The 14,202-nt window shown below is 38.2% G+C and overlaps 1 protein-coding gene across 1 annotated transcript in view; it reads right to left on the bottom strand.

The window, feature by feature from the left end:
• THSD7A (thrombospondin type 1 domain containing 7A) overlaps window positions 1–6,902 on the bottom strand; it is a 399,001-nt gene extending 392,099 nt beyond the window's left edge. Inside the window, exon 1 of the mRNA XM_036246730.1 lies at window positions 6,468–6,902. Coding sequence (XP_036102623.1) covers window positions 6,468–6,663 — 196 coding nt within the window. The 5' untranslated portion in view covers window positions 6,664–6,902. The remainder of the gene's footprint in view (window positions 1–6,467) is intronic.
• Between the last annotated feature and the right edge of the window lie 7,300 nt (window positions 6,903–14,202).

Raw genomic sequence — 14,202 nt, 5'->3', positions numbered from 1 at the left:
AAATAATAATAATAATAAAAAAAGGGTAGAAAAACAAGACATAAACTGTAGTATTTTTTTAATATGTTTTTATTGATTTTTTTTTTTTTTTTAGAGAGAGGGGAAGAAAGAGAAAGATAGAAACACTGATGTAAGGGAGAAACATTGATCAGCTGCCTCCTGCACACCCACTCTGGGGATTAACGCTGCAACCTGAGCATGTGCCCTGACGGGGAATCAAACCAGGACCTCTCAGTCCATGGGACAACGTTCAATCCACTGAGCCACACCGCACAAAAATAAACTGTAGTATTTTTAAGTTTATTTAAATAATCACCTAACAAATAAAACAAGACAATGCATAAACCACAAGCAACTCTACTGTAAAATAATTTAATATGTGACGATGTCAATTGCAATAATGTGAAATTTCTGATTCTTCAGAAATCCCCTGAGACACGAGACAAAATGAAGTATAAAAATATCTAATAAAATAATTCACCCTGAATTTGCTGCTTAAAATATTTTTATGGTCTTTGATCCATGCTATATACATATATGCCAAAGTAACAGGATCAAAAAAAAACCCAAACCTATAATAAAGTAACTTCTTTCCAGACTTGTTTCATTTCCCATGGTGTCCTTTAGTTGGAGAAGACAGATAAATGTGTTGGATCAGTGTAATGCCTACAAGTTTGTAATTTTTAGGGACAGAAAGATAAAGAATGCAAAGGGAACTAACATTTTTTGAATGTCTACAATATTTAAAGCATTGTGTTAGAGGCTTGCTATTTACTACCCGTTAAAACATCGCATATGCCCTCTTACTTCAGGATTTCTGTCACCATTCTAAGGTAAGAAAATTAAGTCAGAGCATATAAGCACCTGACCAGCCAGGAAGAAGCAAGATTTAAACCCTGGTTTGTCGGATCCCAAGGTCTACGTTCATTCCATCCCACCACACTGACTCCCTTGAAATCTGCTGGAGTATTGCGCACACTTACTGTATCAATTTGTAATTTCTAGTACATTTACCAAAAAAAAAAAAAATGCTTTAGAGAAAGCTAATGTACATTACTGGACTTGCTCCAGGTCATAAAATTAAGTAGCCATTACACTATATAACAGAATAACAGCAATAATAAAACTACCACTTACTAAACTTCTAATGTCTTAAGCACTCTACTGGTACATTACATGTTACCATATTTAGTCCTCAGAAAACCCCTAAGAAATACATATTATTTACTCATATTGGAGATAGGAAAAAAAGATTCAGGGAGGTGAAATAATTCTGTAAGAGAGTCATTTGAAATTATATATTCAATCCATGTTGCTCTGGATTAATGGACATGGATGCCCAGTCTTTTCACTCTGTGGCAACCCTATCCTTCATTTAATGAGCAAACTGTGTCCTATTCCAAATTAAGGCAAACTGTAAGCACAACTAAAGACAAAGCACTTTTATTAAGATAATGCTACCCTCATGTTACTAGGACCTGGAATGACATCTCTCTTTCCTTCGTTATTTAATGAACAGTAAGATAAAGACTGATATTTTTCCATATACATTGCAGAATATTTTATATTAGTACAACTCCATGAAAGAAAAGAAAAAGGAAAACACTTACTTAATATTGAATGAAGCAGGAGGTTATTTTATGCACAATCAATTAGGTACAAGACAATGATTGTCATTAATAGTATTATCTTATATTACAGGAACCTACTTAAGAAGCATTTAATGTAAGAAATCATTTCCTTGAGAGACACTCACACCTTTCAATATTCTCATCACCTGAGTTCTGAACAATGACTACCATGTACCTATTTATTGAATTTCAATGTAATTTCATTATTATAAACATTAATTCAATTATTTCATTATGTCCTTTTTGGAAATATCTCTCTATGACAAAAACTGATAGAAGTTGAGTCTATTCACTATTTTCTGTCTGACATGTTAAGTCAGTCACATTTTGTTCCATTCACTGTCAACTTGGAATTGCCAGGTGAATAGAATTAGCCATAATTATTATTGAAACAATTCCGTATTCTAGAAAATTAAGAAGAGAAAAAGTACCTTGTCAGTAACACTAATTATTCATCTTCCCGTAATATAAGTGCTTTACCTCTGTGTATATGAAATATAGTTTCGAATTATTCTCTTAAAGGCAATTTGAAAGTTATCTTTCAAATGACTGTGACAAAATTGTTGAAACATTTACCTTTTATATTTTAATCAATATTTCAAAATCTTATATCCTTGGGTTTTTTTTGTTAAAAACAAAAACAGTGCCCTGGCCGGTTTGGCTCAGCAGTTAGAGTGTCGGCCTGTGGTCCGGAGAGACCTGGGTTCGGTTCCCGCTAAGGGCACGTGCCTCGTCGGCTGCGGTTTATCCCCGGCCCTGGTTGGGTCGTGTGGGTGGCAACCACTCAATGTGTCCCTTCCACATCGATGTTTCTCTCTCTCTCTTTCCCTCCGACCCTATCTGAACAAAATATCGAAAATTGTCCTCGGGTGAGGATAAAAACAAAACAAAACAGTGTATTGGAGAGACTTAAATACCACTTCATTATTCTGCTTTATTGATAATATACCTTTCCACTATCTTTATTCAATCAAGTTTATATATCTACCACTCTCATTAAAATATCCTTTCTCAAAACACTGTTAATTATCTTACCAATTCCGCCTTTCCCTTCATCTTTTCTGAAATATTTCATAATCCCTTTCCAGCCTTTAGGAATTTTTTTACACCTTTTGCCACCATCCCCTCCAGAAATGTCTTCTTCCACTTAGTATCTATAGCCATTTTCTTTGGACCCATTTTGACCACAGGTTCTTGGGCTCTTTTACCAGTTTCTCCCCCATAGTAGCCCTTTACATCTCAATATTCTCTGTGAAATATCCTTTTCAGTATTATTTTCTTCTTTTAATAACCCCAACTACTACCACACCTTAAAATGTCATATATTTATAGAGTTACAAGCCTATACCATCAGCCCTACTCTTTCTCCCAAACTACCCATCCATTCATTAAATTTCCCATTAGTTCTAGTCATCTGAATAGATTATTGCTACCTCAAGTTCAGTATAACTGGATTAAATTGATATTCCTTTTCCCCAACCCCAAGAAAGCTGTTCTTCCTTCTTTCACATCCTCTGTCTCAAGTAACTGGGTGCAGACAGGATGGAGATCTCCTTGGCAGACACTGTGACCTCTGTACTCTACACTTCAGCTAAAACTTCTACAATGTGACCCCTAGTCCTCTACCCACTCTTCACTATAACTTCTATAGTCTCAGTTTTGATCCCCTTTGCCTCTTAGTCCCTCTCCTTAGTGACCTTTTAGCCTCTTAACTTCTCTCTCTCCATTCTGGGCAAAGAATTAGTCAATCCTTTGCTCAAAGATTCCCATGGCTTCCACCTGTTTATTGGTTAGACTCTGACATCCTTACCATGGTTTGAAGATTTTCTTACAATCTGGCCCCAACTCACCTCATTGGCATTAAATCCATTCATTCCCACCGAACACCCTGGACTTGAGCTACAGTACTTCCAAGACCTAGGAATGTTGTCATGCTAGTTGTTTTTATTTTCTCTCTTTCCTCTGCTTGAAATTGGCTTCTTCTCCTTCCTGAGTAAAAATATAGCTTATTCTTTAATATCCAGATCAACATTAGCTCCTCTTTGAAACCCTCCACAACCTCCTTTATCACCTACACAACCTCTATGCTTTCAGTGTTTCGTTTATGATCATGGTATGCCACGTTGTAATTGTTGTGTATGTACAGTATTGCTCAATTGGGAGTTTCTTGAGGGCAGGGATGACAATATCCTGGTCAGCTTCTACTACCATGGGGACTTCATATAAGTCACACAGTGAGTCCTCAATAATTCTTTGTTGTGAGCTAACTTAATAAAACTTTCATATAATACACATTATACATTAAATTTTCATGTAATATACATTATATAGTATATATTGTGTCATAAACTTCATGTATTATGCATATATATACATCAATACACTATGCGTGTGTGTATATATGAATATATGTGCTTTTATGATGTATGCATATGTATATGTGTACATACATTTGAAGCACTTTCAAGCTGACAAGGCTCTTAGATCTCATCTTTTTAATTAATGAATATCACAAAATAGGAAACCAAGAACCAACATTATTAAATGACTTTCCAATATTCTACATGGTTGGTGATGAACACAGTGTTCCAGGGTACCTTTCACTACCTCACTTCAAAGAACTCACCAACAATGTGACTCCCTATAATCTGCGGTACCAAGACCAAGCTTACCCCAGTGGAAGAGATGTCTTGGACTGTCTCACCTCATTTTCTGTACCAGTTCCCTTCCCAGGTCTTTCCTTTCGTCAATGAGAAACACTCATGATTCCATCATCTCTATATTTTCATTTACAATTTATCCCTTCCCTTTAAATACTCCCTAGTTCCTCCAATAACTACTCTCAGTTCCTTTATAGATCTGGTAAAGTCTCCTTTCCCTCTCAGAAACAATAAAGAGGTCATTACGTTGCTCCCCAGTTTAATTCACCATTATTTTTCACCAAGCCAAGGATCACAATAAAAAAGATGTCATCATCCTCATCCTAGCTTACTTATATCTGAACATCCACATAACTTTGGAGTTTATACATTACTTCCCATAACTCACTAATTTGCTCTTCGTAACACTATGAATAGTCAGAGAAGGTATCATCATATTTATATGCAGCTGAAAAAAACTAGGGTCAAAAGTTAAGTAAACTGCCAACATTCCTAAGGCTAGCAAGAGCAGCAACTGGTACTGGAACCAAGGTCTCCATACCCTTGCTCCTGACAGCTTTCCAGTATTTTAAACTGTTTATTGGCTTCTGTTCCCACCATGACATCTATGTTGACATATATTGGCACCTCAGTTCCTGCACAGTGAATGTTGCCTAGGCTCTTCTTCTGTCTAAATAACTACTTGGCTCTTGTTATTTTAATAGCACAAATTTCAACCAGGCAAGTATTACTTTGTCCAATACTTACCTGAGAAACTCCTACCAAGCATCCAAATAATACCATCTAATGGACATTATAGTTTGATGAGTGTTTGTTGTGATGACTAAGCTTTTGAAAAGTAAAACCATGACTTCAGCTAAATTAGAGAGACCTTCAACTCTTTGTTATTAAATTGAAATTAGTTAATTTTATTTTATCTACATCCACTCATCAACTGATCTGTAAAGTCCAAGTGTTAACAAGAATAGCCAACACAAACCCAAATGACTTTTCTAAAAAACCAGAGTGTGTATGTATTTTGTGCAACACTGTGAGGCAAATTATGCATGTTAGCTTTAAATCAATTTCTGTTCACTCACTAAGTTGTTGGATAGATACAACTTCTTTAAAAATTCAGGGTAGCAGTATAACTGTAGACTGATCTGCCTGTGTAGCAGAGGAAGGACAGACAGCTGAAGTGAAGAAAGAGACTCTGCAACTTGTCTGCAGTCCCATGGTGAACACATACATATTCTCCCTCCTTTCTACTGCATCCTTTCCCTAATATTTAGGCATTACCAAGAAACTTAATCCTAGTCCTAAACAATAGGAATGTTTCCCACTTTACTCCACAATAAACATCACAAGCTTTAAGTCTGCTGAAGAATTCTGTGTCCTTCGGAGGAGAAAGCAGCATCTGGAGAGGGAGCAGCAATTCCTCACTGGGTATTGTCTTCCTGCCTGTCACTGCCCCGCCAGGACCTCTAGTCAGCACTTTGCCAGGAGGTTCAGAGGAACAATTAGTTGCTGCTTTTGTTGGTTGGTGGAAAACAAAGCAATAGAATTCTCCAGACAGAAAAAGTTTACACCTGCACGTCCTAGTTGAAAGTGCACATCCTAACAACTGTGCGCTTTAAATATCCTGCAATTCACTCATGAAGAATTGAGCTTTACCTGGTCTCGGTGAGCTCACTGGAGCCCCGTTCCCGGTCCCCTGTTAGAAATGCTCTCGTTTCCACGTGTCCCACATATCACAAAGCTGTACTCAACAAATCCAATTCTATGTCCATCTGTATCATGGTACTGAGGAAAGAGTGTGCCCCAAGACAGAATAAAAGACCAAGACTACACTGTTGGCTGGCTCTCTGCTAGACCCAGATTTAAGAAACTCGTAGCAGAACAGAACCCAGAGGTTAAAAATGCTGCACTTCCTCTGGAAAGTGCAGCGCTGCTTGCCCTGATTAACTGCAGAGCAGCGAGAGTTCGTTCCAGTGACTCACTAATGCCCCTTAGTTAGGTTTCTCTTTCCAAAGAGCATCGGACGTGACCTGATTTGCTTCCTACGACTCACACTTTTACCTAGGACCCCAGCACACCCGGGCCACCGAGGAGCACAGGGGTCGCTCCCGAAGCCCCGGCAGTTTCGTACGTGGACCCAGATGCGGGGGTGAAAGAAGAGGAACTCCGTCCCACTTACCAGTCTTCCACAGATAGAGGGTGGGTGGCTCAGCCTGGCCCGGAGCCGCAGCCCCGCGGGCGCCCGGGCACAGCGGCGGCAGCACCAGCAGCAGCAGCAGCAGCGGCGGCGGCGGCGGGAGCAGCTGCAGGACGCCCGGGCGCCCGCCCGCAGCCCCGCGGCTCCGGGACGCCGAGCGCCTCGCTTGCAGCCCCATGCCGCTCGCAGGCGCTCCAGGGTCCAGCTCCGCAACTCGGCCGGCAGGGAATTTTCCTTCGCCCTCGGAATGTCTTCCCAAGGAGTGCAGAAAGCAAAGCTCTGCCCTGCTATTGTTCGTTTCAGATGAAAAAGAGGGAACGCTCTTTTAACACCAGGGAACAATAGCCTCCGCGGTGGCCGAGGCTGCCGCCGCCACCGCCGCCGGCGGGGATGCTGCTGCGGCTGCCATTCCGCGCACAGTGGCGAGTCCTAGCGGCGAGGGAGGCGCCGTCCGCAGGGGGCCGCAGCTGACTGAGCAGGTCCTCCAGGTCCGGGAAGCGCACAGCCCGCCGCCAGCTGGAGAGAGAGGAGGGGGGCGTGAGCCCGACCCAGGGAGAGGGGGCTGGGGGGGGGGGGGAGCCAGAGGGCGAGAAAGGAAGCGAGCAGAAGAGAGAGGGGACACCCAGATGCAACGTACCCGCCCAAAGAACTCCCGTGCACATGGTGTGATGAAATATGTTTGGAAGGATACACCAATGAAAAGAATCATCACCCGACAGGCTTCACCGTGACAAATAACAGGCACTGAAATTCCTTGTCACCCAACGACGACGAGGCAAACGCTAGATCTAGTGGCATGTTATTCTAAGTGTATATTTACACAAAGCATCAGTGTTTATAATTTATTTTAGGCAGTGTCTTCTGAATCACTTTTTATGGGGAGCAGCACTTATGATCAGATGTGAAAAAAAAAAACACACACACACACACAATAAAACGACAGAGGTATTTACTTGCTGCCGAAATGCACCTAACCACTTTTTAATTTTTTAACTTTATTCTCAATAAAAATATGTAATATTGATCTACTCTAAGAAATCAGAGTACATTGTGTTTTAATGAGATTTAAAAACAGAATTAGCATGCAATAAGTATTCACAATACTATCTAGTTATATAGTTTTACAAAAACTAATCAAAAATTATAGTTCAGATATGGAGTAGATAAAAGTGTTCTCTCCGTCACAAATAGGCTGCCTTTAAGTATCGACACATTTGTGAGTAAAATTAAAGGGAAAACTGAGTTTCCATTTCTTGGATATGTCCAAAATTGTGAATTCTTTATTTAAAAGTTCCTGGCACTAGTTTTTCTGAACTTAATGTAGAAAAATGTAATGTAATCTAAATAACTTCATGGGTTTGCTTCTTTTGTTCTTTGTGTTTTGACTTTCTTAAACCAGTCCTAACAGAGGAATGTGTGTGAAGTCAGATAATGCTTTGCCCTTTCTCTTTCTTTCTTTCACCCAATTATGACCTTTTATTAATTCATGTCCTAGTAAAGCTAAAATAATAACAATGCATTTAGCCAATTAAAAACTCTGCAAACAGAAAGCCAAAGAAAACTATTCACATCCGGTTAGCATATTTGGCCAAATAAAATAAAACTTAAAAAGCAGGAAAACTACTTTTATGAATTTACTCCATCAGCAGAGCCAACCCAAGTGTTTAAAATGGGGAAGCTACTGTTTCTGAAAGAGGAAACCTTCCATAACGCTCTCTTGGGACGCCTGTCTTTTGCAGATCATTCCAGACACAGCCCTTCTGCATGCATTAGATTAAGAGCAGGTTTGATCAAATAATTCCCAGATCCTGCCTGTTTAAGTATTCTGACATCAGAGGAAATTAGCAATGTTGAAGGTTGCAAATTCCTTCTTTGTTTACTTTCCACTCTGTTAGGCCTCTAAGAGGGAATTAAAAGCTCAGAGAGCCCTAGCTCTGTAAATCTGTGATTAGGAGAGATAAACTAGTGTGGATTACTATTTCTTCACTGGTGAAAAAGGGGCAACAATCAAAAGATTACAGGTTGATAAGGGACACAAAGGAAGCCTGATCTTAACTACTGTATGGCTCCCTGAAGGAGTTACACCAAACAAGAAACAGTTACACCAAAAAAGAAAATAGGACCTGCTTGGTTCTGTCCTCTTAGGGAAAACTGCAATGCCACTGATGGCAGTGTTTTCCTATTCTGTTTGTTTTTATTTCTCAGCTACCTAAGGGCTCTAAACCCTGAAACCCTCTAACTCTGGCACAGGGTGGATTTCAAAGGGGAAGTACTCTGTTAACATCAGCCCATTTGAAGCATTCTTGGGAAGTCCCAAATCAATTCACCAAGTAGAAACTCATTAATAATAACAGAAGACACAGAATCTAAGGAGTCAAGTTAGTACAATTTAATATACAGGGTAATTACTTAGCCCTTTGAAAAGTCATCAGAAGCTATCCTTAATAGCTTAATATCAAAAGGAAATTTAAGATTCTAATCTTTATATTTATCCATGGTTGTATAATAATTGCTCAACTGGGGAAACGTGTAGACTTCCAGCATTATACTGAAGAGCCAGGGGCTACTTTTAAGTCAAAATTTGCTGCCATTTAAAATATACAAAGAGATTGAATATTCTGCAGTAGTGTTTGAAAATAGCCAACAATCGGTTTCCTTCTTTTAATTCCAATTTCTACAAAGCTTAAGGATCACAAACAAACACATACAACGCACAATCAGTCAGCAGTAAAGACATCTCTGGACAAGGTTATAGAAACTAAGTCATATAAACATCTGTCTCCACCACTGCCACATATCTGTTCTATAACAATGTCATTATTACACTTGAGGACAAAAATGTATGGGTCTCTGAGGAGACAGAAGTGATATATATATTCAGATACATGCTTCTTTGTGAAAGCTATAGTGTCCAGTTGGGTAAATCCTATCAATAAAACTGATAGATGGCAAAAGATAGCAAGACATAGCATTCTTTGTTTTCTAGAGTATGATATAAATAACATACAAATGCTTAATGACATGATGTCAAAATTTAGTCATGAGAAGTCTCAAGGATGCAGATTAAATTGACCATCTGTACAGCCTGCCATGAAGTAAATCGTTCATCATTTTTCATGAAGAACAGTTCACGTATTAATGAGTCAAGGCTATAAAAGTTTTCCAAACCAATGGATGAAAAATGCAAAGCATATTTATTAATGTTTAGAAATGAGACAGTTCTGAACCTATCACCTCTCATGTGGTGTCCTTTCATCTGTCTTTATTATTTTTCTATCATTTCCACACTCGAGAGTGGGGGAGGGTATGTACATATCTATGCATGTGTTTTCTCTTTTATTAGAACACAAGCATATAAACATACTTCATAACCCATAAGACATATGGATAATGACTTTCAATGATTAGTACCAACATTTAAAATCAATCATGAAAAATTCAATTACTTAACAGAAAGGGAAACAGCTTTTAATACCATCAGTTTTGTAAATAAAAATAAGTAAATGAAGAAATATACAGTTGTTCATTGATGGAGTGTTGCACAGGATATTGTCAAACAATGTCCATTTTGAAACAAAATTTTAAATATTTTTCTCTACATAAAAGCATCTTGCCTTTTTTTTTTTAAAGGAATTCTGTTTGTGTGGCCTCTAGGTGTCACACTTGACCAAGATTTAGGGTAGACAATGGTTATTTTGGGCTTCTCCCTATTCCCCCTCATCTTGCCACACCCACCAAATTATTAAAAGATAAAAGATTTCACTCTTTATTGTTGTAATAAGTAGCCCTAGAGTTTACTTTCTCTCCCAAGTCTGACTCTAATATTTACCTTCTATATTCCTTTCAATTTCTTTTTTTTTTTTATAACAATTTTGTTTGTTAGGTAGTTGGTTGATTACTTTGCTGCTTTGTAGGTATATGTAATGAAGGGAGAGCAAGTTTTAAATTTCAGATAGTGTCACAGAAATTAATCTCATGGTTTCTCCATTTTAGTCAAAACTAAACCTGTTTTGAAGCAATAGGATCTGCTACAAATAGTTGGACCCCTTCTTTTGAATATCAGGTGAAAATGTAGAATATTTTGGTTCGGATGTTTCTAAGGTTTGGGGAATAAATCACTCACTGTAAACCTTACAAAAAGGATCCCATCCTGTATGGTGTTGAGGCTGCAGTAGTCCCTGATACAAGGTAACACCTCGATTGTTAAAAAATTTCAACAGTGGTGACTTGGGAGACTGTTTCTGTAAAGAACACCCTGGCAGAAGGGATTAGCCAAAGAACACATACGCATAACCCATGGACACAGACAAAAGTGTGATGGCCACAGGGAAGCAGGGGCAGGGATGGGTGAAGGGGGCAAAAAGGGAGAAACGGGGACATCTGTAATAGTGTCAACAATAAAAATTGAAAGTACAGAGGCACAATGTAACAGATTTGACTAGTTATCTCTAGTTGTGTTGATATCCTACAAAGGAGAAGGTACAGGCCTTTAACAATTAAAAAGGCCAGAAGTCCTTAAAAAGAGATTCTTGCCTCCTGCGGTGGCAGAGTTAAAAAAAGATAAAGATAAAAGTAAAAACTTAAGAGTTGTTAAGAGTTGACAACTGCAAAGATGATTGAATGCTCAACCAGGTCAGGTCTGTTATGCTAAGATCAGGGTTCTACTCTGGGAAACCTGGAATCTAACACATGGGACAAGTTTGTCTGGGTGAATGCCCCAAACTCTTTGGCTCCCCAGATTCCCCCGAACTCTCAAAGTTTCAGAGGCAGAAAACCCCTCCCTATTAAAGTAGGCACACCCTTTTCCCTGCTAGGCCTGCCCCACCTCCTCTCCTAGTTTACAGGCTGCTAACTAGAAATAAATTGCAGCATTAAGTCAGCCTAGGATATGCGGGGCCTTAACAACTACTCAACAAAGGAGCTTCAAGAAGCAGCTAGGAATGTACTGGTAGGAACCAGGGTATTCACAGGGCTAGATTTTGAGACTGTTTGATTAGGGACCAGAACCCATCATCCTGGTTAGGGGAACACTCCAAGGATATGGAATTTAACACTTTGCCAAGGACCAAAAGAAATGGTGTAAACTAGTGGTTCCTAGAAGCCTGGAGAAACACTGATGGAAACTGAAATTCCTTCATTAACAAGGCAGACAGGGAAGGAAGGGACATGCTGGAGGAGATACATTATGTAAGAAAAAGGAAGACCCAAGAAAAGATTATGTTTCTCCAAGGGGACACACAGAGAGGACACCAATCCCCAAGGCCACTGTAGCTTCAACTAAATTTTTGAAATCCAATAATGTAAGACCTCCAAACACCTTTCTTTCTTAATAATGTTTTGGCTATTCCAGGTGCTGTACATTCCTTATCTATTTTAGGATGAACTTCTCACTTTCCACAAATTGCCTGCTGAGATTAAGAGATTGCAATGAATCTATAGATCAGTTTCAGGTGAACTACCATCTTAACAATACTGAGTCTTCCAACTCATGAACATGAAATGTCTCTCTATTTATGTAGATAGTTACAAAGTATTTCATATGTTTCATAATATTCAGTTCACAGAATGTACTTATTTTCTTAAATTTATACCTGTTTTATTTTTGATGCTTTTATAAATAAAATTGTTGACTGAATTTCATTTTGGATGGTTTATTGCTAAGATATAAAAATCAAGTTGATTTTTGCATATGGATTTTGTATCCTGCAATCTTGCTTAATTCATTAGTTCTAATAGATAATTTCTGAATTTCAGATTTTTCAGTATGTAAAATTACCATCTGCAGATGAAGACTTTTTATTCATTCCTTTTCAATCTGCAAGTCTTTATTATTACATTTGCTGTTATAGTTATTATTTTGCCTATTACTGGGGCTAAAAGTTCCAGCATGGTGTTAAATAGAAGTGGAGAGCATAACATTTACTGAGCCTTGTTTTGTGATCTAGCTTATGGTCTATAGTATAGAATATTTCATGTGCACTTAAAAAAAAAAAAAGTGTTCTTTATTGGTTAAGTGTTCTATAAAGTTCAAGTCAGCTGATAGCAGCGTTCAAATATTATATGTCCTGGCTGATTTTCTGTCTAGTTGTTTTATCACTTATTGAGAGTGAATTTATTGAAAGCTCCAGATATTATTGTTGAATTGTCTATTTTTCTTTTTAGTTCTATCAGTTTTTATGTCATGTATTTGGGGGCTCCATTGTTATGTATACACAAATACATCGATTGTTATATTCACTGATGTCTTGATACCATATGTCCTTCATTGTCTCTGCCAATTTGTCCTTGTTGTGAAGTCTGTTTTTTTCTGATACTATAGCTATTCCAGTTCTCTTATGATTGCTCTTTGAATGAGACATATTTTCCATCCTTAAACTTTCAACCCACTTGCATATTTGAATTTCGTGTGGATGGCATATAGTTGAGTTCAATTTTTCCCCAGTCCAGTAATCTCTGCTTTTGGATTGGAATTTTTAGATTATTTGCATTTAATATAATTATTTATATGGTTATTTTTACATCTGTCATTTTGCTATTATTATTTTTTTCATTTTTTTCACTTAGTTTTTCTTTTTTTGCAATTTTTATTAATTTATTTTTGTTACAGATGTTTCTCCTTTATCCCTTCTAGACATCCTCCTCCTTATACCAACCTCCCCACCCCCCCAGCATTGTTGTCTATGTCCATTGGTTATGCATACATGCATGTAAGTTCTTTGGTTTATCTCTCCCATCTCCCCCACCCCTCCCTTCTGAGGTTTGTCAGTCTGAACCGTACTCCTTTCTATGTCTTTGGGTTGATGTTGTTCATCAAATTATTTTGTTCATTATATTCCACAAATAAGTGAGATCATGTGGTATTTGTCTTTCTCTGATTGGCTTATTTCGCTTAGCATAATACTCTCCAGGTCCCTCCATGTCATCTCAAAGGATAAGAGATCTCTCTTTCTTATAGCTGTATTGTGTTCCATTGTGAATATGTACCACAGCTTTTTATATCCACTAATTTTTGATGGACACTTGGGCTATTTCCAGATCTTAGCAATTGTAAATAGTGCTGCTACAAATATAGGGGTACATATATTCTTTCTGATTGGTGTTTCAGGCTTCTTAGGATATATTCCTAGAATTGGGATCACTGGGTCAAATGGCAGATCAATTTTTAATTTTTTAATGAAACACCATATTGTTTTCCATAATGGCTGCACCAGGCTGCATTCCCACCAACAGTGTACTAGAGTCCCCTTTCTCCACACCCTCACCAGCACTTGTTGTTTGATGTTTTGTTGATGGCAGCCATTTTGATAGGTGTGAGGTGAAACCTCATTGTTGTTTTAATTTGCATCTCTCTGATGATTAGTGATGTTGAGCATTTCTTCATATGTCTCTTGGCCATTTGTACATCCTGTTTGGAGAGGTCTCTATTTAGGTCCTCTGCCCATTTTTTAATTGGGTTCTTTGTCTTCCTTTTCTTGAGTTGTATGAGTACTCTATATATTTTGGAAATTAACCCCTTATCTGATGTATCATTGGCAATTATGCTCTCCCATATAGTGGGTTCCCTTTCCATTTTGATGTTGATTTCTTTTGCTGTGCAGAAGCTTTTAGTTTGATGTAGTCCCGTGTATTAATTTTTTCTATTGTTTCTCTTGCCTTAGGCATTGAAAATTCTGAGGCAAGTGATATCTGAAATTTTGTTGCCTACATTTTCTTCTAG

Source organism: Molossus molossus, unplaced genomic scaffold (assembly GCF_014108415.1).
Source record: "Molossus molossus isolate mMolMol1 unplaced genomic scaffold, mMolMol1.p scaffold_m16_p_7, whole genome shotgun sequence".
Lineage (NCBI taxonomy): Eukaryota > Metazoa > Chordata > Mammalia > Chiroptera > Molossidae > Molossus > Molossus molossus.
This window is presented reverse-complemented; position numbering and strand designations above follow the sequence as displayed.